This window comes from Doryrhamphus excisus, chromosome 17 (genome assembly GCF_030265055.1).
Source record: "Doryrhamphus excisus isolate RoL2022-K1 chromosome 17, RoL_Dexc_1.0, whole genome shotgun sequence".
Lineage (NCBI taxonomy): Eukaryota > Metazoa > Chordata > Actinopteri > Syngnathiformes > Syngnathidae > Doryrhamphus > Doryrhamphus excisus.
Window position 1 is genome coordinate 11,010,765 of NC_080482.1, and position 26,840 is coordinate 11,037,604.

General features: G+C 42.8%; 2 protein-coding genes across 3 annotated transcripts in view; both read right to left on the bottom strand.

Moving 5' to 3' along the window:
• LOC131105031 (mannosyl-oligosaccharide 1,2-alpha-mannosidase IC) overlaps positions 1-18,226 on the bottom strand; it is a 163,352-nt gene extending 145,126 nt beyond the window's left edge. The window contains exon 1 of one of the 2 annotated variants that reach the window (XM_058052719.1): positions 16,689-18,226. In XM_058052719.1, the coding sequence (XP_057908702.1) occupies positions 16,689-17,246 (558 nt within the window). In that variant the 5' untranslated portion in view covers positions 17,247-18,226. The remainder of the gene's footprint in view (positions 1-16,688) is intronic. The other variant, XM_058052720.1, reaches the window with a different exon arrangement.
• Positions 18,227-24,604: 6,378 nt separating this feature from the next.
• On the bottom strand, positions 24,605-26,677 carry LOC131105040 (uncharacterized). Its single transcript, XM_058052735.1, has 6 exons — positions 26,523-26,677; positions 26,265-26,341; positions 25,985-26,093; positions 25,519-25,642; positions 25,376-25,453; positions 24,605-25,300 (listed from the first exon to the last, which is right to left on the bottom strand). The coding sequence occupies exons 1-6, from the start codon at positions 26,544-26,546 to the stop codon at positions 25,077-25,079; spliced, it is 636 nt and encodes a 211-aa protein (XP_057908718.1). The 5' UTR covers positions 26,547-26,677; the 3' UTR covers positions 24,605-25,076.
• Between the last annotated feature and the right edge of the window lie 163 nt (positions 26,678-26,840).

Consider the following 26,840-nt stretch of genomic DNA (forward strand, 5'->3'; position numbering starts at 1 on the left):
CATTCATACCTATGGGCAATTTGGAGTCATTTTTGGAATGTGGGAGGAAACCGGAGTACCCTGTCTCCTAGCTGTGTGTCCTGGGCGCTAACCACTTGTCCACCGTGCAGCTACTTAATATATAATAAGATTAATTATATTGTTATAATGTACGCATATTTTACTGATGCATTGAAAATCTTTCCTGGTGACCAACTAGTATGCTGCTGATGCTATTTACATCCCTTGTTGTCATCACAAGCCTCCAAATAGCTTTCCTTGGCTATGCCTGTTGGTAACGTGATGGTAACCTTAATTCTAGCTTGAAGTTCAAAGAAAAGAAAATGGTTTGCATCTAAAAAAAAACATGTATTTGTTGGGAAACTTGAGATGCCAAGATACCACTGTATAAATTACATTTAAAAAAATATCTGCATTCCACCAGTAACTTTTTTCTTATCCACTCACAGCGACAGGTGATGCAATTAACTTTGGTCTTGTCGTGAGAGCCATCTATCAGGGCTTTGAAAATAAACCTACCATTCAAAATACCATTTTCTTTGTCCATTTCTGCTAAATATTTGTTTCTGATTGTGGCTTGTGGATTCTGATTCCGTCGCTGTATTTCCTCAAACGTCCGTGTGGGCCGAGGATTAAACCTAAGTCAACATAATTCAAATTAATCTAAATTAGAAAATACTAAGAAAAATAAATGGTAGTTAATTATAAAATAATTAACTATAAAATTATATTGGTGTTAATTCAACAAATATTTTTATTATATATATATAGTACAAAATATTAGATATATAATGAATTTAAGAAAAAAAATCAGGAATACAAAGTAAATCTCTAACGTAACTAACAACATAATAAAACTGAGAGACTGTGGACAACAAATCCATTGATGTGCGCTGAAGGAGAAGAAGAAGAAGCCCCCCCAGGATACTCCATCCCTCTCTATCATCAGTGTCTTTCCTCGCCTTCAAAGTGGCCCACATGTGAGCCATGCAAATGATCTAATTAGACATTTTGGACGTTAAGCGCGCAGCAAGCGTCATCTATCTCTGCATTAAATTGGCCCACCGTTAAAGCAAGTGAGGAAACCTGCCGCTAACATGTGAGCGAGGTCAACCATGTGCTGTCCTCTAATGAGCTCTTCTGTGATTCTGTGGCGTTTTTCACTACTCAGCGAGTGTGATGGAGCCAATTGAGATAATTCAACGTTGAAGGGAGAAGAGATGAAAAACACCTTCAGTATCACAAAAAATCCTTATGCTAAAGCCGAAGAGCCCACACACCAGGGGCCTCAAACACACGGCCCGCGGGCCAAATGTGGCCCGCAGGACACTAGTTTGAGGCCTCCGCCTTGATATGAAAGTTTAATGTTAGTGCGGCCCGCGCAAGTTTGATATGGATGCTGTATGGTATCATGTACCCAGAAAAAATTATTACGTTTGATTAATGTTCATGTTAAAGGTTAAATAACTGTTAATAGTTATCCTCCCTATCCGTGTGGAAGTGGTAAGTTTTTGGCTATTTCAGTTTAAAGGAAATAACCTGAAGTCTACCGTTTAGGTCGCTAGCTCTCTAGTTTGCAAGATAGCATGTGTCTCAAGACCCTGCAGTTGCGCAATATGTTGTAAATAAAAAGAGTATAAATGTGACTATAGTCGTGTTTTGTCATGTCTACAGGGCTCTAATAATGCTTTGTTAATTTTAATCTGAAAAAATAATTTGTCTACCCACCAACTATATGTGGTTTCTTAAGTTTTTATTATTTGCTGTTTTATTATTATTATTATATTTATTTATTTATTACTGATTGATTGATTTTCTTTATTCTTGATTTGTTTATTTATTTGTCATCTTATTTTGTGCAGAAAAATAAAAATTAAGATATTTGAGAACAGTGGAATGTTTTATCAGAGCTTTTCTTGTAGAAAATCGGAACCAAAGCACTGAAAAAGTTTGTATATTTTTCTGTTTTTAATAAATGCGTTTTTTTTTTTGGGGGGGGGGGGGGGGGGGGGGGGGGGGGACTGATGCGGCCCAGCCTTGCCCAGACCCGAGCTCCAGTGGCCCCCAGGTAAATTGAGTTTGAGACCCCTGCCACACACAGTATAGCACCAGTCAGAAGTTTGGAGACGCTTTCTCATGCTATTGAATGGGAAAGCGTCTCCAAACATCTGACTAGTGCTCCATGCTGCAGGGTCTCTTCATAATAATATTTATATCATCTGCTCTATTTTGACCCAAACTCTGTCTGACTACCTCATTAGTATTGAAAAAACTAACGAGGCAACACATATGAGTTTGTTTCCATGGAAACTTGTCAAACCCTTCCGCGAGCGAGATATTCACATGCTCTGACATCTGCTTACCCGAAACACCACATGTTATGACGGTTGGTTGGCTTCCTCTCGAAAATAAAAAACAGTCGCTATCGAAAGTGGACACGAGGTCACACCCGTTTCCTGTTGTGAAACTATATGGTGAGACCCACCCCTACAACATTTTTGCTATGACATGATAAAAGTCCTTGCTTTTGTTCGAAACATTCTCCCTTCTCTGATGGTAAAGTATGAAATCCAAGCTGCTCTGAACGCATCAATTGGAAAGAGAGACAACAATGGAGGAGAATGTAAGGACACAGCAAAACTAGTCCAGCAAAATGAGGCGGTTGGTTTTCCCACATCAAAACAGTACTGCATGAAACTATGAAAACCAAGCTGCATTGAAGGCATTAGTCTAAAAAAGACATGCTAACTAACAGCAGCAGCAACAATAGAGGTCTCCTGGATTTATCTTCCTGACATTTATCCAAGAGGAGACTGAGGGCACCAAAACTAGTGTGGCGGAGGTTGGTTTTCCACTTCAAAACCATACTTTGTGGAAACTATGAAAACCAAGCTGCACAGAAGGCATTATAGACTAGTTTTAAGGGATGCTAGGATAACATTTAGCATGTGTTCGTACTGCGTAGGCTAAGCAGATAACTAAAAATAAAACCAAGGTAGACAAAAAGCACTGATATGCTAAAACCTATGCTCACATAAAGCATTCATTTTCGACTATTGGGTCATGACCCAAAAGTGGGTTGTGGGTCTTTGGCTGGAGAAAAAAGTATATATTTTAACAAATTGATGTCTTTGAATGCACCTTGCGTTCTTGTCTGTTCTATTCACTTGCTACGCGAATTGGTCAAGCTTGAGTGGGAGGGGAAGGACACTGAGTGGGGACTTAAAATGCTGTTCGTCAGACACACGGCTGCAGATCCGCTGGAGAAGAGCAAGCCATAAAGAGAGAGAAAGACAGGTGGTGTGTCCAATTTAGGGTCTACAACCCACAAGGTGTTCAGAGGTTCCTCCTCAAACCGCGAACCAGCCTTCTTAATTCATACAATCCAGCCTTCCTCACACTTCCTCATTGTGTGACGTGTTCAAACGATCCTATTCTATTTGTATCAAGCTTATAATGGACGTCTTTTGTGTTGACATAATTGCGAAAGAGTATTTTCTTTGAAAAGGGTTAGTGACGTGGCACTTGATGTTGTCGCAGACAGTGGAGACATGCACCAGTCCACATGATGTCTCAGGGACACACAATACATCTTTGTTGATGGAACACATACAGCCATACTCCCATAATGTTAATTTTAAAGGCAGATCCCTTCCTTATTGCTGAGTCTTTGCAATACAGCAAAGTTGTTTGTTTACTGTACATGCATTTCCTCTCCGACTGCTCTAAAGACAGAAGCAAGACATGTAGACACAAGATCATATGAACAGAAGTACATTCATAAAAGTTAAAGAATATGACTGTCAATAAACATGTACGTGATGTACACAAACACAAATAATGACTCCATCTTGTTCCATTTCTGCACGTAATACAAAGTGTTATGTCTTTATAATAACGGTAATAGGATCAAAGTCAACAGTTTTAAGACGTTGCATTCAAAGGGTGTGCACATCAAACTGCTTTCACAAATAAATCAATACTTACGACTTACAAACTAAGCAATACTTATTAATTAATCAACCTATGCTTCTCCCCGCTTTCATGTTGACATTATTTTAAGGGCTGAACGGAAGCATGCAAAGAATGTTTGGATATGATGGGGCCACGAAGGATGCTTTGAATTTCGACACATTTGTCGACTGCATATGCAGACTTTGTAATTTTACATGGCTACTACCCTGCAGTGCGGATCACAGTGTTGGACTTTGATTTATTTGTTTATGTAAGCGCCCTACTCGCCAATTCATTCACAATCACAGTGGCACAGTTCTAGTTTGGGGTGCTGATCGTGATGATCTTGTGGGAATTCTGATGGCGTCTGAGATGCTTGGCAGTGGTCAGCTATTTCGTAATGTACATCACTGCCTCCTACAGGACTGATATGGAATTTTATTTGTAGAAAAATACTTGCAAGTTCCCCTGGACAACGTTTGACAGTTGGATTTGGATTTGTTTTGCTATGAATGAATGATATTTCCACATTGCTAGTTAGTGTGACGTGATGGTGTGTCCCACAGTCAAACCAGTTGAGAACCACTGACATAAAGAACCTGTCAAAAGTTTCTTCTGCTATTAAATGAGGAGGTGACTCCAAACGTTTGTACCTGGTGCTAGAAATAGCACCTTGCCATGCAGTGGAGGTAACAAAGACCACATTTTTCTTATGTCCTGAGTCAACCAAGCCTCGGTGAAGCAAATAATTGTTCATTTCTGCTGACTTTCCGCAAAAATTGCAACTGCTACACCCTTCAAGTAAAGTATAGGAGATCATTGGATTGGCCACTTAATTGCTGGAGTAATCAAATCAACAAATACACTCAGCTCATTAAAGGCTATTCGCATAGCAAAACATGCTGCAGAAAGAAGGTTTCTCTGGCTAACACACTGAATATAGTGATGGCTCTTCATCTGTTGTAGGTCAAAGACTGATCAGTGTTGTGCGCCGATTTCCCAGCACTGGAACAACAAATCATACGGGCCGATGGCCGACCAGGACCACTGCCAGAATGCGTGCTTGAGTTCCACCACAAAGCAGAGCGAGAGCAAGCATCATAACGATACAAGAAATGAAGACAAGATAGAAAAAAAAAAAAGAGATGGAGAAGACGTCCACCCTCGGCCCCCCACCTCCACCCAGCCTTGCCCATTGAGCATGTTTTTTTCTGACCAATTAGGCAGCCATAAAAGCAGAGAGGAGTCTGGACCAGGCTGGGGGCTTAAACAGTCTAAAGGCTGCTTGCATCTAGGCCAACTTCTTCCTTTCTGGTCTTTGTTGGAGCACCGAGGCCACGAAAAGAGGTGGAAGAGAGTGTTGGGGGGAGGGTGATAAGGAGTGGGGGGGGGGGGGGGGGGGGGTGCATTCGGCACCTTGCAAAGGATGTCAAGCAGAGCCCCGGAGCAAACAAGGCTGCCCGTGGACCTTTCATCTTGTGGAGCAAACACACGCACACCCACGCGTACCTTCACTAACTACTGTATATCTGCTTTCTGCTAACAATCCTGCCTGAACCACTTGTCGGGGTTGCATGCATGTCTTTGAATAATGTTTTTCGGGGTAACCGTATTAATAAAGGTTGGCGAGAGCTGTTATTTTCTTCACTGTTTGTGTGTTTACTAATCAGCAAAATTATATGCATAGCTCATTTGCATGTAATGAGAATCCATTCAATTTGCACGCAAAGCAGACTCCAAATGCAGATGTACAACTACATTTTCTCACAAGAGACAACGGATGGACAATGGACGTGGTTCTTGACCAATTATTTTCATGCATTGTTATGTAGACCATATCCTTTTGACCCTGGCGGAGGTCTATGCTCGACTGAGTAGTGCTTTTAGCCAGCTACTTTGTAAGCATTTACTTGCTTTATTATTGAAGGGGAACTATTTTTTATTTTCACTTTTCTGACCTATAAATGTAGTTAGAATGTTGAATTCTCGTGTTAAACGATGCCAAAGTTTCAGATAATGAGGTTTGCACATTTGGAAGTGAGCCCTAAAAAAAGTTTGAGATGGTTCAAAACGCTTGGTTTCAGAAGGCGTGGTAAAACTGTTCCTGTGTGATGTCACAGAGCGACGGACTTCCTTATATATAAACTCTCTGCCCTCCCCCAAGCTCTGCTTCCTCCGCCCTCCCCCAAACGCTACTCCGCTGTTTACTTGCTAGAAATGCCTCGAAAGGGAACACCACATTTATTTACAATTCCTAAAGATGCCACCATGAGGGACAAGTGGTTGGAGTTCCTGATTCCCTACCAGCAAAATAACATTTTGTGAACATGGGCCACTATGCAGCTGGACTAGCCGACAAACTTACTGAAGCCCTACGCCTTTCCAATGTTACAAAGAGTCAAAAGGGCAAGCATGAGCACCAAACATGGGATGATGAGATAAAAATGTAACCTTTATGGCCCTAATGGCTTCCAATGTTACTGGCATGACAAAGAGACTCCACCTGATGTTTTCCAAACAGCACAGTGGCAGGGGCACAGTCATGATGGGGGGTGCTTTTTTTCAGGTTGTGCAGGGGCGTCAAACAGCAGCTGGCTATGTGGAGATGTTGCAGAGGGCATCCCTCAGGACTGAAGGCCCTCGTGTATGTGTTTTTTATTCAACAGGGCAACGCTGAATTTCACAATACCCCCCTGCAAAGGACTTCTTCCAGAGGATTAGGCACACTCTTTTGGACTCTTGCTGCATGTTACTCAGATCTAAATCCAATTCCATAAATGTATGTAATTTTTGTAGTCATATTTTGGAGGTAGCTAGAAAAATTACTTTAAAAAAAAAAACAATCCATGGTGCAACAGAATACAGCGGGTCAACGTCCATAGAATCAAAGTCCACTAAGCAGTAGGCGCGTGTTCAATCCTGTTTATCTGTTCTCCTATCTACATGCACCTGTGTAGCACCAATGTGTTTTTAGCTACATTTGTTCCTTGAACCACACTAAGAATTTCCAGGATGCACCTGTGACATAAACAAACGGAACATGTGAAAATAAACTCATCTTTTCTCCTGATGAGATGACTCAATACAATATGTTTTTTGTTTATTGCATCATTATAAAAGGTGGTATTGATAACACAGCTACATATCTTTAGACCATGGACCAAGGGCTTTAATTGGACATGTGACTCAATTAGGTTTGTTGCACTTAAATTTTTAAGATGTTGACTTGCGAACTTTGACATGGGCTCTGTCTTTAAGGTTGGGGTTTAATGGCACCAAAAACAAATCAGTTGAACTGCTATGCAACTACCACAACCCAAGCAGGTTTGGATGTAAAAAAAAATGTAGTTTTTTGGTGTTTGATGCATTCGACATTGCTGTGTCCTTGACTTTTGACCTAAACCTTGATGCTTTGAAGTTTGGTAACCTCTACAACCAAAGATTTTGCACACTGAACGTTGTGAATATGAAAGGTTTTGGTGTTGCTGTGTGAGTGTGAGGAGAGGGAGAACTGTTGCAAACAAAAGACAAAGTGAAGCGCCATTAGAGACAATTTTGGCCTCATCTTAGCTCCCCATAAAAAATGGAACACTATTAAACCTGCAGGATAAAAAAAACATGTGTTTTGAGTGTAATCGGGGGGGGGCCTACAGAAGGCGGCAAGGGGGATTAGGTGGTCTACTCACAATGACCCCATTATGTCAGTAGAGCCACCGACTCAGGAGAAATTGGCTTGCAGGGAACTTATTGCAACATCACAGCCAGCCAGAGAGAAAAGGTTGCACTGATGGTGCCCAGGCTATCAATTTTGGAGAGGCCGACTGATGAAATCTGAGCTGCACTTTTTTAGGCTCACCTCCGACCATCTCAGCTCTAAATGTGAACATATTCTGGCTTTTTTATGGGCAAATGAGGTAAAAACCTGCAGGCTGTAAACACAAAGAGTCTTGGAGTTAAAAGCCTGGCAGAGGCGGATGTGAAGGGGATGGAGTTTCAGGGAAAAAAATGTTATTGGGACAACAACAGAGAACATCTGCAATCTGTTTACGAGGCCTCGTCATTAGCTGTGTGTGGCTTACCAGCAAAAAAAAAAAAAACACTAGCATTTTGCAACACTTTCTACACAGGAAGCTAACCTTGCTTGTTTTTGCAGCACAAAGCCGTCTAATCTACCTGACAACACACAAACAAATGCCATCAAGACGCACAAAGTAAAAAAAAAAAGCAGGCCTCAATTGTGGGGTTAAGATCAAAGGAAATGAAGGGCAAAAAAATAAAAAAAAAGACACCCTCGCGCTTGTTTTCCTGTCTCAATTTCTCTTCACCCCCTCAGGAAACATTCATAGAGCTTCCTCTGATAAATCTCTTTTTTTCTTCAATAATGTGTTACTATCGGACACGCAGCGTTCGCTGTTGGCCTTGTGGATTGTGCAAACGAATGACCTGAATAAGTATTTTGTTAGCAAGGGTAGAGAGGGGGTGCATGTTTGCTTCAAAAGTGTTTGTCCACCTGTGTCCTATTTTAAAATGCACTCATTCAACCTTGGAATCAATCTGCACAATTCAATGTTTTAGCAAGCAATTAATCGCTGTTAATTGGTCCCTAACCGACCATGGTAATTCAATGTGGTAGGACTCCTCATTTGTAAATGGAATATTTTTGTCCTGAGAGGACTGAAAACTTTTTTTTAACATTAATTAGAGTTATGAAATAACACCCCTATTAATAGTAGATATAATACATATAAGACATAAACAAGGCTCACGCTCGTGTGTAATGCTGTAAATGTGTTCCGGTGCTAAGGGAGCTGAGTTAGGGGCAGACAGAATGTGACGTGGGGCGGTTCAGAATGGAGTTTTAGCTTGGTATGGGACACAGTATCCCATGTTAAGAATTACTGTGCTTATTCCGAGATCGTTCAAACCTGCAATAGCCTGTTTTCTCGCACTGGAACGCTGCCGTACAATGAGTGAAAAGTGAATTCCAACATGTACTGTGACATTGTAATGCACATGGTAGGCCGCATGACGTTTTTTTTCATGTGATCAGGAGCTCAAAGACACCTCCAAGATGAGTGATGAAGTAGCCTCCACATGTGAACCCACTTGAGTACCTGTGGGGCATCCTCAAGCAAAAGGAAGGTGGAGCAGTGCAGGGTGTCTAACACCCATCAGTTCCACCAGTGATGCCATCACGGAAGAGCGGAAGACAATTCCAATTCATCAGCATGGTAAGGAGTCAAACCGCTCGTTAATTATGCACAGAATTGAGATTTAATGGTCAAATTCATCCTTTGCGGCAGTCTTCTATGTTGTGAAGTATTCATAATACACACACACACAACCCCACTATCGACTCACACATCATATCAATATCTGGCCAGCAGTGAACACACCGGAAAACATGCTTGAAGATGTCGTCAGCCGCCTGACTTTTGCACAGCGAAGCAAAAGGGATAAGCACAAATGTTCCAGCTCGGTGGGAGATCTGTTTGGTTCTCAGCATAGTGCCGTTTTCCCGGCACATGTGGTTTGCAGACAGCAGGAGAACGAGGGTTTGGAAGGAGGTCACAGCGCTAAAAAAGTGGACCAGCGGCGGCAGCTTAACTGCTGCTCATTACAAGCTGCAAGAGGACCCCGTTTGAATGCATATGCACACTCAGTCGAATCATTAGGTACACATCCAGACTCTAACCAGTGCTATATCCAAAACGTGGCCTCAACGACAATTTGACTCGTACTGGAAATGCTCCATCTTCTGCATGATAACATCACAGGACTACAAAACTGCAAGTGTTTTTTGCAGGAGCTACTTGCTAACGGCGTAAAATGTCGCCTGGCAGTGTTGATCAGTTACCAGTCACGGAAGTGGGCAACCTTCAAACAGTGTGGCCTTGTGTGATCAAGCAGTGATTGTCCCTTGTTTCACCCTCCACTGGCAGCACGCTGAGGAACAAGGTGGGGAGTCTGCTTGTTGGCAGCAGAGGAAAGAAACGTGTCCATTCACAGCTTGAGATGCTCAGTAGGCTGGACCATTGTCTCTCTGTGGGCGCCCTTTGCAAGCAGACTAATGCAGACCTCCAACAAGGGCAAGTGATGGTGTCTGATCATTTGTACAATACTGTTTTAGCTTACTGGTTAACGTTATATACACCAGTGTTTTTCAACCTTTTTTGAGCCACGGCATGTTTTTTACATTGGAAAAATCTTGTGGCACACCACTAACCAAAAATGTTACAAAATGTCACCACGGCCTCACACGTGCATCAATAAGTCTATCGGAGGAACAAGGTAGGTGTTGCCACACGGACCAATATTACATTGCTCTGCCAGTCTTTACACCACAGACACTCCACAGCAGCCACGTTTTTACATGACGAGTTTTTCTCTTTCCAAATGACCTTTCGGGAAACAATGGTATCCATGGAAAGGAATATTCCAATCTCTTGTCTACGTGCACCGTGAAAATCAACCAGAATAGTCAATGGGGCATGCCCTGTAAAACGTAAATGTCAACATCACGTGATACCGGCTTCCCCGAGTTTTTATTTCACATGTTGGAATAACTCCGTATTGCCAGTTTTCCGTCTGTCCAGTCTTGAAATTTAGTTTGAATCAAAAACAAACTTTGCTTAGTCCAGTGCCGATTGCTGGCCTCCATTTTTAAAACTGAAGAACGTCTGGATCTGCGTGTTACGTCATATCTGAGCATGCGCTGAAAGAACGCACCCGGGATAAATTTAAACAGGGAAAGATCAAATTCAATCTTGCTAATATTTTATAATTAAACTCAGGAAATGTTTTATATAGATATATATTTTCTTTTTTAATAAAACTGGACTTGTGAATGCCATATAGAAGGGTTTAGATTCTGTTTCACAGATGGCGCTAATGCACACGAAAGCTGCTTGCCAACCGGCAATAAACAACAGAAGAAGAAAAACACCACGAAGAACGCACCCTGACAACTTTCCGTTTGAGCGGATACAAGATACCTCAATCGGATTGGTTAAAGGAATATTCCATCCCTGTTCAATTCTTTCCGTTTGAGCAAATAAACCAAATGCAATTGGAATATTTGGGTCCATATATTAATGGCTATTGACATAATATTTGCAAATGATGATTAATAAATGTTAATTATAAAAAGTGATATTGGATAATTCCTCACAGCACACCTGACGGTTTCTCAAGGTATACTAGTGTGCCGCGACACAGTAGTTGAAAATCACTGATATACACTATAATAAATAGGCGACATAGTTGCTATTGGTATGACCGAGGTAATATCATTGGAAATATCATTCATTCATAGCAAAACAAATACAAATACAACTGTCAAACGCTGTCCAGGGGAACCTGAGGTATTTTTCTACAAATAAAATTCCACATCAGTCCTGTAGGAGGCAGTGATGTACATTAAGAAATAGCTGACCACTGCCAAGCATCTCAGACGCCATTAGAATTCTCAATAGATGATCACGATCAGCACCACAATCTAGAACTGTGCCACTGTGAAGGTGAATGAATTGGCGAGTGGGGCGCTTACACAAACATAAATCAAAGTCCAACACTGTGATCCGCACTGCAGGGTAGTAGCCATGTAAGCAAGTCGTGCGTCTTTGAAAATGACACCAAAAAAGGCGAATAACTGGCAAATCACTTGGCCTCAGATGACCGCACCCACAGGCTCGAATCGACAACATTTGCCGAGCTCAGCTTGTAACAGGCAAAGTCACACTGACATTTTATGTGAGAGGGTAGCAGTCACCGAGAGGTCAATGCACGCGAGAATTGGGGGGGAGGGGCTGTCGTGGTGCGGAGGGAGGGGGGGGGGGGGTTTGTGCGACCCTCGCCGTCTGCTGACACCTCCGTTATCACGCCGCCCGTCCCCGCCAGCTATGACAGGCATGTGAGCGCAGTGAGAGGGTGTCAGGGAACGCAGCAGTAGGCAAACAGGATTTTCTGTGTCACAAGGCTGGAAGTCATCAGGGGGGAGGCAGCCAATGGCTGCCCCGCATCCTAAAGCCACCCTCCGCCTCCTCAAACCTTGAGTGGGTGCAGATGTGCAGTACTAGGACTACAGTTGGGGCCAGATTCAGGCCCTGAGGGTACCATCTACACAAATCCAATCATCAGTAACTGTTTTTTCCGACCTTTCCTTTTACCCTTTCTAAAAACACACTAGTGTCCCTCAGTGTACATTTCAAGTATCCCACAGGAGTTAATTAACTAACTCCAAGGTAACTTTACCTTTTCCGGAGCCTAACAAGGTATTAGTAAGTTCCAACACATGGACTTTATAGGTTAACCTAGAGCAGTGGTTCTCAAGTGGTTTGGCTACAGGAACCACCATCCCCCTTCATTGACAAGCGGCGACAAACTGCTGAACTTTCTGTAAAGCAAGCTTCTCTTCTCAGTTCATTCATTCATTCATTCATTTTCTACCGCTTTTCCTCACGAGGGTCGTGGGGGGTGCTGGAGCCTATCCCAGCTGTCTTTGGGCGAGAGGCGGGGTACACCCTGGACTGGTCGCCAGCCAATCACAGGGCACATATAGACAAACAACCATTCACACTCACATTCATACCTATGGACAATTTGGAGTCACCAATTAACCTAGCATGTTTTTGGAATGTGGGAGGAAACCGGAGTACCTGGAGAAAACCCACGCATGCACGGGGAGAACATGCAAACTTCACACAGAGATGGCAGAGGGTGGAATTGAACCCTGGTCTCCTAGCTGTGAGGTCTACGCGCTAACCACTAGACCAGGGGTGCTCACACTTTTTCAGCATGCGAGCTACTTTTAAAATGACCGAGTCAAAATGATCTACCCACTACAAAAATGCAAAACATCTATTTATTTTCAAATGTATTGAGGATTATTTGTACGTACAATGTATGTTGATGTACCTTACATAACCAAATGAGCCAATATTGCAAAACACACATAATTAACTATTAACATTTTTTGTAATTACCTGAGTTTACTTTGATGACTTGCACTGAATTGAACCAGCCAGGGATGCATAGTCCGGACAGTAGCTGCTGATAGCCAGCCTCAAGCACACTTCCAAATGTTTGTCAGTCTTGGATAATATCCGTATCATAATATCCGTATAATATTCCATATCCGTATGGAAGTGATATGTTTTTTGCCTTTTTACTTGGTCCAGTTTTTGCCTTTTTACTTGGTCCAGCTCCTTCACTCATTTTAGTGACCATAAACTTTAGCGAGGGCTTTAAAATCTCGCAATTCGCCGACTAGCTTAGCACTTTGCATCGTTGTTTACGCATGAGCGGTGACCTAAAGGTCAAAATTCAGTTGTCATCTGACTGGTTGTCCTGTATGTCAATCAAGTAACGGGGATGGATGATAGGCTGACATCGTAAGTTCTGCTGCACTTAGAGACGTTGTTTGATTTGATTGGTCACCCGAAGGGCAACATTCAGTTGTCATCTGAATGGCTGCCCTGTATATCAATCAAGTGACGGCATTGATGCTAGGATGATATTTTTTTAATGTCACGCCGCGATCGACCAGCGATCGACCAGTACCACCTCCGCGATCGACCGGTAGCTCGCGATCGACTTAATGAGCACCCCTGCACTAGACTGACGTGCAGCCCCTCTTCTCAATTATCTACTGAAAATATTACATATATTAACTTGAACATCAAATTTTAAAAAAGGGACTGTATGCAACAATTACAGGGCATCATACAATCATCATACCCCTTCATGGGGTATGATGATTGTATGATGCTTGTACCGCTGGCAGCTAAGCCAGCTGCCAACAGTACCTTTAATAAAAAGACATTATGGTTGAGGTAGTGTAAAATAACACGGTATCATGACAATGACTTTTTCATCCACAAATTCAAAATGCATTTGAACAAAAAGTGTTTCAGTTCATACTGTGGGGGGGTTGAATCAAAGCAATATGCAGCGCACATGGACCTGAATGTGAAATGAAACAAGAAGTGAAAAACCAACCCAGTCCAGTTACTATGATTCAACATGCAGTACATAAGTTTAATAATATCAGGAGGACCATTTCATCTGTAGTCCACCCTCCTGCCTGGTTCAATAGGTCAAACTGAGCATGAAAGGCCCCCCCAGTACTGTCATACTATACCTGGTATTCCTCATTGTGGACAGAATTCCCTCACATAACAATGTAAGCTTTGGCTCTATGCCGCGCTCTTCTCCAGCAGACGTGTAACTGTCGAGCTGTGTGTCGGGCGGACATCACATTAAATCCACACTCGATGTCCTTCCCCTCCCGCTAAACTTGTTCAAGTCAACCATAAACATAGTATGCACCTTGTAGTGGCATAGCAAACAAATAGACGCCATGCCTCGACCCACCTGTTGAGAATCACTCCCTTAGATGTATAAGGACGAGATAAAGGTATTTTATTACTGTACCATGAAAAGGCAGTATCCTCACGTGTAAAAAATAATAATAAGGGCACCACTCCAATGACATTTTTTGAGTCTACACTGTACATACACAAATCACTGTATAGTTGAAATGTATACCACACCATACGGTTGACAATGAATGGACTCTTAGGGTATGTAACTGTAGGGGTTACCAAAAGGTTAAGGGTTTAAAAGTACTCCGTTAACAAAACATTCATTCATTCATTTTCTATTCAACGTCTACCGCTTTTCCTCACGAGGGTCGCGGGGGTGCTGGAGCCTATCCCAGTCTGTCTTCGGGAGAGGCGGGGTACACCCTGGACTGGTCACCAGCCAATCACAGGGCACATATAGACAAACAACCATTCACACTCACATTCATACCTATGGACAATTTGGAGTGGCCAATTAACCTAGCATGTTTTTGGAATGTGGGAGGAAACCGGAGTACCCGGAGAAAACCCACTCAAGCACGGGGAGAACATGCAAACTCCACACAGAGATGGCCGAGGGTGGGAATTGAACCCTGGTCTCCTAGCTGTGAGGTCTGCATGCTAGCCACTCGACCGCCGTCCCGCCCATTAACAAAACATATCACCTCCTAAAACCACAATTGTCAACTTAACCTCCACAAAAAATAAGTATGAACCTTAACCTAAAAAATGGGCAGTTACATGGAGTAAGCTAGTTTAGAGTTTACCTTCTTGCTTCTTTATGACCGCCAGTAATGTGTGACCTTAGTGCCTGTTGCTGAGCACCAAACAGGACAATAATCTATCATCTCTGTCTTGTTTGATTCACTTTTGAGAGAAGAAGCACTCAAACACGCGTGTTTGAAGTTGTTTTGATTTTTAAGGCTTTGCTACACATCTTAAAATGCAGCGCAGAGCTCTGCCAACGATTCATCAGTAAGCTACAGATGTGGGAGTTAGATGATTATGTTTTTCTTCAGTAGCCATGTACAGTAGCCACATTTACATGATGAGTTTTCTCTTTCCAAATGACCTTTCGGGAAACAATGGTATCCATGGAAAGGAATATTCCAATCTCTTGTCTACATGCACCGTGAAAATCAACCAGAATAGTCAATAGGGCATGCCCTGTAAAACGTAAACATCAACATCACGTGATACCGGCTTCCCCGAGTTTTTCTTTCACTTGTTGGAATAACTCCGTATTGCCAGTTTTTCGTCTGTCCAGTCTTGAAATTTAGTTTGAATCAAAAACAAACTTTGATTAGTCCAATGCCGATTGCTGACCTCCATTTTTAAAACTGAAGAACGTCTGGAGTTGCGTGTTACGTCATATCTGAGCATGCGCTGAAAGAACGCACCCGGGATAAATTTAAACAGGAAAAGATCAAATTCAATCTTGCTAATATTTTATAATTAAACTCAGGACATGTTTTATATAGATATGTATTTTATTTTTTAATAAAACTGCACTTGTGAATAAAGTATAGAAGGGTTTAGATTCTGTTCCACAGATGGCGCTAATGCACACGAAAGCTGCTTGCCAACCGCCAATAAACAACAGAAGAAGAAAAACACCACAAAGAAGAACGCAGTCTGACAAATTTCCGTTTGAGCAGGTACAAGATACCTGAATCGGATTGGGGAAAGGAATATTCCATCCCTGTTCAATTCTTTCCGTTTGAGCAAATAAACCAAATGCAATTGGAATATTTGGGTCCATGTATACGTGGCTATTGACATAATATTTGCAAATGATGATTAATAAATGTTAACTATAAAAAGTGATATTGAATAATTCCTCACGGCACACCTGACGGTTTCTCAAGGTACACTAGTGTGCCGCGGCACAGTGGTTGAAAATCACTGGTCTATATGACAGCACCCAGGCTAGATTTTGGACAACACATTGCGATTGTTGTTGAAAAATACTAAAATAGGTGACTTTGGGCGGTAAAAACATGACTTGTAAGAATAAAGCTACAAGTTGTCAGGGTTCAAACCGGTCTTAATGGCACCTGTCAACAGTCAGTAAGGCACTCCAGTTATCCTAAGTTGCCTTTTTCAGGATGTGCAACAGGAAGTCACAGTTTAAAGCATTTAAAGCTGATCCTTTTGTGCCTGTTTGACAGCAGCGACCGCCACAAAAACATCCAGCCGCCTTGTCACACAAATCAAATTCCTCGACGGGGAATCTAATGACTTGTGTGGTGTGTGTCTATGTGTGTGATAAATGCTGTGACGTGTTTATTGTGACAGCTCGTGATGTAATAAGAAACAAGAGACATCTTACAACAACAACAACGCAACATCCCTTGCCCTCCTCCTCACCTCTTTGACCTTTTCCCGCCGCTCGTTCGTCTTGGGGTCACCGGGTTTGCCGCTGTCCCTCCCCAGCATCGGCTTCAGCAGACACCTCTGGAACTTCTTGTGGCTGAAAGCATCCAAGCCGGCAGCGTGGTCGGACGAGGTCACTTTCTCCATCTCCACATTGGAGCCGGACAGGGTCAGATCCTCCTGCGCTTTCCCTCCAGCCAGGCGCTCCTCCGTGGCCTCATAGGAAGTGGGTCTTTTACGGCCAAGACCCTTAGGTCTGGCACCACCACCACTGGTCTCCTTGGCGGACGTCACCCCCCGCGGGTGGTCCTGCTCTCTGGGCCGCTTCAGGTGCTCCCGGGCCTCATTCTCCAAGCCGGATCCCACAGTCACTGGCTGAATCTCGGTCTTGGACAGGAAGATCCGCTTCAGGCGAACCGAGTCTGGCAAAAAGAAGAGTGCCCCGAAGCAGAGGGTCACCAGGCCTGAGAGGAAAAGCAAGAAGACAAACTTCTGAGACAGACGCAGGCCCATGCCCGATGCAGAGACACCGGGCAACTTTCGGAACACCATGGAGGAACTTTTGTTTTATCTCCCCTGCTTGGATGGTGTATGGATCCTTCAGGCGTATCTCTGAACAACAAAAACAGATCCTGCACACACACGCATGCACCGATGTCCTATCTTTATCGTGTCATCGATGGGACATGCATGAAAGAGCTGGCTGGGCCTACAGGCAACACTTCAGTGTTTTTGGTTTGCAATTATTTGGCAACAACCCCGCCGCCTAGAGCTCTGTTTGCACGCAATGACATCAGTGAGCTGCGCCGTCTCTGGTGCATGCTACCCGGCTTCTGTTTTCCAGCTGCTCCCTGAAAGCTTCTGGACGTTTTGTTTCGCTTTTTAATAGAGCCGTGGAGGAAACGTGTCACCGAGCAAAGTTGTGTGCCGATGCATAGTGCACACACGGTCGCCAAGAATAAACAAGCCCCCCTAAAAGCAAGCCGTGCATCGGTTTAATCCTCCACAACATGGATCGTCTGCACCATCCAAGCGCTCAAGTTCCGGGAAGAGGGCGACTCTGCTGCTGCTCGTCAACCCCGCCGCTGCTGCTTCTTCTCCGGCGTCAGCGCGCCGCGGGAAGCCGATGGTCGGATGTCATGGACTGGAGAAAGGAATGAAGATTCCGTCCCACGCCAAGTTATTCGATAAAAGAAAATCCCCAACGAAACAATAAGAAAAAACGCCTCCACTGATTTAGTCCGAGGGCGAGGAAAGGGAAGGGGGGGACTCTGCTGCTGCTTCTCCCCGCTTAAGCCGCGCCTCGCTCGGCTTTCTCACGCCGTCTGTGCTGCGGAGGTCCGCCTGGATATGGACCACACAGCTCAGGTAGAGAGAGGAAAAGGGAGGTGGGTGAGATCCAGTCCTCCTCTTTTACTACACGATCCAGTGGGCTACTCGTATGCCTTTGATGGATCCACGGAGCAGCTTATCACAACACATTTAATCCGGCCGGGGAGGGTTCTGATTCTGGTTTAAGCATCCACACCGCCTCCCCCAGTGGAAAGGAAGCTGGGGAGTGAAAGATAGAGCATATTATTCGTCAAGTATCATGAGAAAAGATGGAAAACATAATAGGAGTGAAAGTGGTTCAATAAGTGCAACAGGAACCCCCAAAAATGACTTCAGCCTGACATAGTACATACAGATCTGATCAAAATCTTAAAACCAGTTTAAAAAATAGCTAGAATTGACCTTTTGCACATTTGGATCTTAAAGAAGTTTTAAGTGGAGCTACAATATGCAAAAGCAAGAAGGGGGAGGGTGCACAAAAAGCACAAAGAAAAAGTTATTTATTGAAAACATTCATTCATTTTCTACTCCTTTTTCCTCATGAGGGTCGCGGGGGTGCTGGAGCCTATCCCAGCTGTCTTCGGGCGAGAGGCGGGGTACACCCTGGACTGGTCGCCAGCCAATCACAGGGCACATATAGACAAACAACCATTCACACTCACATTCATACCTATGGACAATTTGGAGTCGCCAATTAACCTAGCATGTTTTTGGAATGTGGGAGGAAACCGGAGTACCCGGAGAAAACCCACGCATGCACGGGGAGAACATGCAAACTCCACACAGAGATGGCTTGAAAAATTACCAAAAAACTCTCCAAACCATAACAAAAATATTTCTCAGTAGGACTCAGTAATGAGTAGCTCCACTGTTCCTGTTAATCACTTAAAAAATTGATTTGGGCATACTTGATGTGAGTGTTTCCGGGAAGCTATTAGGAACATTGCTCCAAGCGGTTGAAGATGGCTTCACCAAGGGCATCAATTGTCTGGAACTGATGGCCATTTTGATAAACTTCCCTCGCCATCCATCCCCAAATGTTCTCTATGAGATTTAAATCAGGGGAACATGCAGGATGGTCGAAAAGAGTGATGTTATTCTCCCCGAAGAAGTCCTCGGTCAAGCGAGTATTGTGAACTGCAGCAATAACGTCTACATATGAAATATGGCCAAATAAGTCAAGGGAAAAAACTTCTCATGTATTATTAAGAGTCCTACACAATCAGCTGTAAATCTGATGAGGTCAAGAGTGTGTGACATGGAATCGTGAATCAGTGAATTGCGTGAGACTGTGATCTACCTGTGTCCTCCGACTGATGAGTTCTGTACAGATGATGCTGAGCGGTGACCTTTTCCTCGGTCCTTCTTTCTGCCGTTGTCATTGATGCTCCATTTCTTCATGACAGTGACGAGCTGAACGTGGCTCTTTGGAAAATACAACATGACGAGAAGTATGCGAGTTTTCATTGACGAGACGAGACCGAACGAAAATGTAAGTGGGTGGTCTGTCAGACATTTAAATAACATGACATTTCTGCCTATTGTGCCTGTAGTAAAGCTGCTCGATGTATCCTTAGAGCAGGGGTCTCAAACTCAATTTACCTGGGGGCCACTGGAGCTAGGGTCTGGGCGAGGCTGGGCTGCATCAGGTTTTCCAAAAAAAAAACGCATTTATTAAAAACAGAAAAATGAATAAACTTTGCTTTGGTTTCGATTTTCTACAAGAAAAGCTCTGATAAAACATTCCACTGTTCTCAAATATCTTAATTTTTATTTTTCTGCACAAAATAAGATGAAAAATAAACAAATCAAGAATAAAGAAAATCAATCAATCAGTAATAAATAAATATAATAATAATAATAAAACGGCAAATAATAAAAACTTAAGAAACCACATATAGTTGGTGGGTAGACAAATTATTTTTTTTCAGATTAAAATTAACAAAGCATTATTAGAGCCCTGTAGACATGACAAAACACGACTATAGTCACATTTATACTCTTTTTATTTACAACATATTGCGCAACTGCAGGGTCTTGAGACACATGCTAACTTGCAAACTAAAGAGCTAGCGACCTAAACGGTAGCCTCCAAGTTATTTCCTTTAAACTTAAAAAGCCAAAAACTTACCACTTCCACACAGATAGGGAGGATAACTATTAACAGTTATTTAACCTTTAACATGAACATCAAACATAATATTTTTTTCTGGGGGGCTGCATGTTTGAGACCCCTGCCTTAGAGCATCGTCAGTGTAAGCTACGTTCAATAGGCACATCAATCAAGGCCTTAAAAAGTATTTCAATTGCCTGTGGTGTCTTGAATTTTCAAAAGGGACATACTGAATTAATGGCAGAAAGGGCGAGTGAAATATTTTCATCCATTTTTTAATGCAATTTCTGTGCGAGTCTCATCTGCATTGTGTAGATCGGTAGCCACGGGGGTTGTCATGGTTTCTCATACATTCATTTCATAAAATCGCAACGGCCACAGATGACTAGTAGGGCTGCAATAAAAAATTATTCTTTGTCGATTAATCTGGAGCTTGAAGTTTGGATTAATCGAGCAACCAGTTAAGTCCTAGACCAGAGGTTGGGAACCTTTTTGGCTAATATCCATAAGAGCTACTGTACATATCTTTATAGTTAATCAATAATAAATCTTACCATCAATGCCACTTCTGATGCACCGTACTCCTCATCTTTCATTCTTTTTGCCATTTTCTACATCAAAAGACTCTGCAGAATTAGCCGACTATTTGATCAAAGGAGTGAAGTTTACTTCTTGACCTCTCGATGACCCAGGTAGGCTACCAAATTATTCAGTCTGACCCAGAAAATATAAGGAGAGCTGGTCACCTGCACTGCAGTAGAAAATGGATGGATGGATTAAAATGCATAAAGTTTTATATTTTGAACATTATTGTTGACACTGGCGGCACGGCGGTCTAGTGGTTAGTTCGCAGACCTCACAGCTAGGAGACCAGGGTTCAATTCCACCCTCTGGCATCTCTGTGTGGAGTTTGCATGTTCTCCCCGTGCATGCGTGGGTTTTCTCCGGGTACTCCGGTTTCCTCCCACATTCCAAAAACATGCTAGGATAATTGGCGACTCCAAATTGTCCATAGGTATGAATGTGAGTGTGAATGGTTGTTTGTCTATATGTGCCCTGTGATTGGCTGGCGACCAGTCCAGTGTGTACCCCGCCTCTCGCCCGAAGACAGCTCAAGTGTCTGTCTATCTGTCTATCTGCACCACCGCGACCCTCGTGAGGAAAAAGCGGTAGAAAATGAATGAATGAATGAATTGTTGACACTGTGATTTCTGCAATGTTTTCATTTAATTGTGTTCAAAATGTCTGAGAGTCCTGAACCATAGGTTCCCTAGCCCGGTCCGTGTTTATTTGCAACCTTTTTCAATTTGTGACAATTTTTTCCCCCATGACAAGTGTTTTTTTTCCCAGTTGATTGATGCCTCAGAGTGCTTATTCCTTTAGCAAATATTGTAAAATAAGAATACTAACGGGCTATGTACTCAGGCAAGGACTGTTGTGACATATACATCTGCTAACAGAGGCCTAATTATAAATATTTCATATTGCATTTTATTCCTGGTGCTCCTGTGAGCATATCAAGCATATTCCTTCAGATCAAAATCTATCTCACTCATAGATATATAATATAATATAATATCACCAGGGCATGCTCTTTTTTTCCATTTTTCTTCTCCATGGTCCTTTGGGGCCTAAGTAGGTTCTAAATAAATGGTGACGCCATCTCCGAATTAGTTAAACAGTGGCACTTTCAAAGTCTATTCAATTTCTATTTCACCTGATCGGGACCAGGTTATGAGTTTAGCTTATATTACCATGGTGATACAGCTGCTTCTAAAGAGAGCTACCTTCGTAGTAACAGGCAAGTCTGGCTTTCCACTCAATACAGCTTGTTAATTCAGCCACTAAACTCACTTGGCAGAATACCTCCCCAAATCAATACAAACCAAAAACTAAATGTTTGAGGTTTAGTCCACAGCAAATCAGAAGAGGTAAAAATGTCAATCATTGTTTTCCCAAAGTCAAAGCCGACGTGTGTGAATATCTTGTTTTGCATAAAACACAAAAATATAATAGGTCTGTTTTCTTGGATGACTAAGGAAATACAAAAAATCCCATTTGAGAGGCTGAAATCAGAAGATATTTACATTTTAAAATCAAAAAGCAATTCATCAAACACCAAATGTCAATTATTTGGATAATAATATAAATTCATAATTGTTACAGCTCTAATGACTGTGGCAATATGCATAATAGCTCCGCTTCATCATAACACACCTGATGTTGACAAGCTCTATGTTGACAGTTTAGCCACTTTGTCGCTGTATTTAGACGAGGGTGAGAGAGAAGGCGGTAAATGTGGCCACAAACTTGGTGGAAAGAATAATTAGAAGAGAAGAGTTCCATATTATCACATATAGAAATTATTAAAATGTGACAAAAACTAATAAGAACTTGAATCCAAAAGACAAACTAAGATGGTTGTCAAAAACAACACTGGTCTGAGGCCACCACGTATGCGGCTGTCCTCAGCAGTATGTCCAGCCTTAGTCGGGTTACTACTGCGGCTGTCAAAAATAATGTGTTAACGGTGATGACAAGTTTAATTAGTTACATTTTTATTATTAAAATTTTCACCCTAATTCACGCAGGCGCGCATAGGCAAGTGCAACAATCCATTCTGTATGCCGCTTGTCCTCACTCGAATTACGGGGGAATGTTAGAGCCTATCACAGCTGACTTTGGGCAAGAGGCAGGATACACCCTGGACTGGTCGCTAGCATACTATCACACATAGGCAAGTGCAACTATTTTTTAACTCTATTCTGACCTGAACAGGCTGCATGGTGTGCGAGTGTTTCGTGCGCAGACCTCACAGCTAGGAGACCCGAGTTCAATCCCACCCTCAGCCATCTCTGTGTGGAGTTTGCTCCCCATGTATGCGTGGGTTTTCACCGGGTACTCCGGTTTCCTCCCACATTCCAAAAACATGCTAGGCTAATTGGTGACTCCAAATTGTCCATAGGTATGAATGTGAGTGTGAATGGTTGTTTGTCTATATGTGCCCTGTGATTGGCTGACGACCAGTCCAGGGTGTACCCCGCCTCTCACCCGAACACAGCTGGGATAGGCTCCAGCACCCCTGTGACCCTCGTGAGGCTAAGCGGTAGAAAATGAATGAATGAATGAATCTGACCTGAACACAAACAGCAGTACTTGATTCCAGCATCACACAAATAGAGCCCTAGTCTACAACATAAGAGTTTATTTATACAATGTAGGCCTCAGTGGCAAAATATTATCTAAAAACATACTTTGTTTACTGTGCAACCAATACTGGCATTTTAAATAAATGACCCATTTGTTTTGGGTTTAGCCTTGAGAGCAGAAGTCACGTGACGTCTGCCCTGAACAGGAGATCCTGCAAGCTCTGTAGTAATAAATGACACTGCAGGCATCGACTCTCCTCCACAGAGGCATGGAAAGTGCTCTTTATGGACCTAACCGACCTAACTAGATGATGAGTAGTGAAGATAACAGAAGACAGGAGCGTGGGCCTCACCTGTTAAAAAAAAAAGTTTTAAGATGCTTTCTAAGAAAAGGGCGAGACTATCCTCTAGTGGTGAAAGCTGAGAACAACAGTTTGGTGGCCTTCATAAGGTGTTGTTGCCTACTCAGTGGTTGACATTTCACCAGCATAACTGTGCTTGAGTGGAAATAAAATAAAATGGCATAAAAACATTGAAATAAATCAATCCTTGTGACGCATTAACACATTCAAAGTACGTTCTTTGCCATTGAGCACACATTTCGGCAAACAGGCACGTACGTGCATGTTAGGATTTGTTGTGCTGACGTTTGACATTCTTTATGGTGCACTGCAAAAAATGATCTTACCTGAAAATTGCAACACACACACACACAGTCATACTTTTAACAGCACGCATGTCAGTATGTGTACGCGATTGTGGTGCCTTTGTGTCGTCTTGGTTTTACTAACGTGGACCCGCTGCGGTAGGTGACCTGTGAACCCTGACTAGCTGAACCTTGAATTTCTTCAATCTTTATCAACTTCATCTTCCACGCAGCAGAAAGTGAAGAGGAGCCAACCCCAACGCCAGACTACTACTACGACGACTATGACTACACGGCCACCTATGACTACAACAATGGTAAGAACTGAAGACTGTCTGGATCAGAACCAGAACCAGATGTTTTGGCTTGATTGTGTTGTATCCCACAGAGAGCCCATCCCCGCCACCCCACCGCAAATCAGTGTCCAAGAACAAGGTGAGCAAACAGGAAGTGGCCAATTAAATGAAATGCTCCGATGACCTTTAAATGATGTCCAGGCGTCAGTGATTGGTCCACCATGTCACTTGCTCGTCCTACTCCTCCTCCTGGGACTGCTGGTCTGTCAATGAGAGGATGTGGCGGCGAAATCTGACATTATCGTCACAACTTCAACTTCCTGAAATCCTTGACCTCTTTGCCTGAGAACCCTGTGGCAATAAACATTATGATAGCACTGTTACCATGACGACCATCCTGTGGGTCATTTTATTTATCTGTCCTGATGAATGCAAACCAATGCAATCATTTTTCTGTCACCTCAGCTTTTATTTGAAAATCATATTCTTTACTTCTTCATTTTCATCAACTGGTTGAACATCAAAGCTAATGACGCTAACAGACAACAACCCGGATCTTAATCACGTCAATTCACAAGGAAGCTAACCAATATAAATACAGCTGTTACAAGCTAACTGTCATGATGCTATTGCCAAAACATGGTTGAGTCTTTAAAACAAACAAAAAATTGCCGGGTTCAGGTTGGAGGATGCAAGTAACCTGACACCTGACAGAACTTTGAACTAATTGGTTGAAGTCAGGAAGTGGTCACATTCTGCTCCTCCGTAAATAATAGTCTGATTAATAAAACGAGCAACAACTTGACCCTACAACAACAAACACCGATGCCAGTCCCATCTCCGCCATCAGTCCAAGCACGGCTGGTGTCCTGCAAGTGCCATATACTCATCCAAGTCGGCATCTAACCTGCTCTTGGATTTCGACATGTACTCATCCAACTGTGCATCCAACCTGCTCTTGGACTTGGACATGTACTCATCCAGCTGTGCGTCCAACTCTTTCTTTGTTAGCACCTTCATGCCACATCCCCTGGTGAACCCGCCTCTCTTCTGGGGAAGATGTTCCGGTTCTGCAGTTAAGACAAAAAGACATGATGCTAACCCATACTACTGCAAGAGCGATAGGCGACTGTAGCCGATCCGACCTTGACTTGGCTTCGGGAAACTTTTGGTCTTCAACAGCCGGCAGCGCTGACCCAGTTGTCGGGTCAGCTTACTTCCTCCTACAGGGGAAACATTATAAATTTTAAAATCTCAGTTTGAACTATCACAACATAGTAGGCATCACCTGCATGCTTCAGAGCCGCCCGGCGGAACCTGGCTCTCCAGCCGTACTTGTTCCTGAAGTTCCAAAAGCCAGCCCGCCTCCAGCCCAATCGAGTCCACACACTCGATCTCCTAGGAGGGGGAACCTGACAGACAAGACACAACATAACAGACACAATAGAACTGGAAACAGATCCCACAATGTAAAAGACCCAAGAACGCCAAACCTAGAACCCGATACATTAACTTAAACCAAGAACCTGAAAACACAGTGAGGACCTACAAGGAACAAAAGACACACCAAAGGCTCACAAGAACATGAAAGACAAGACAGAAAAGGGGAACCTAATCAGGCATTTTTCCTGAAAAAAGGCTTTGGATTTTAGGGGTTCCAGTGTATTGTATTTACAGTAGCCCCACTAGCTAGCACCCTTGTAGACACAGTGACAAGTTTCCAAAAGAAGTTTCCTGATTGGTGGAGGGCTCACCCGCAGACAAAGAGCAGACGATGGCTCGCTGTTCACCACAAAGACCACAGGCGGGGGTGCACACGTCACTTTGGGGAGCATCATCTGCTCCAGCAGCACGTGAGAGAAGCTACAAGAGCGCAAAGGTCAAAGGTTATACCTAAAAAAAAAAAAGGCTCAGTCTTTACTACACTTAAATGTTTCACGTGAACAACCAAAACCACTCCACTGGGAACCAGAGTGATAACTTTGTTAAATTGAGAAAATGTAAAAAAAAAAAAAAAAAAAAAAGACTCTTCACCGCTTATGGAGGGGAACATTTGAAGAACCTCTAGGGAAAATATTCGCTGGGGTTCTTCTTCTCATCTTGTTCGTTTTCTAAAAATGACAAAAACTTGATCAATAGAGCAAATATATTTAAGAACATTCCAATAAGTCGCCAACTTTTCACCAATTGAAAATGTGCCCTTTGACGCTAACGAGGCACATCAACAATTAGCTTTTTAGAAGTTAACGTTAATTTTCGTAAAATCAGCTTTGTAATCTTCCGCTGACGCACCTGACTGCGACTAGAGTTGGACATTGAAGAGTTCGATTTAAGCTAGTGCTGGCTAGCCGCTAGCTTGCGCAGTCGCAATATGCTAATTGGAGATGTGCAGGTCATGAACGAGACTTTTTTTTATACCAATTCGAGACTCACTAATATTCATCGTTAGTTCGTTCACTTACTCACCCCTGCTACCACCAACTACATTAAAACAGCAAATCGGGTAACTAATCATTAATTGTGTAACTATCACTATATCGGCGTTTGTATAAATGGATTAGCCCTTTGGCTAAAAGCAGTATGAACGTGTTTTCTGCGGAGGCGTCTGTC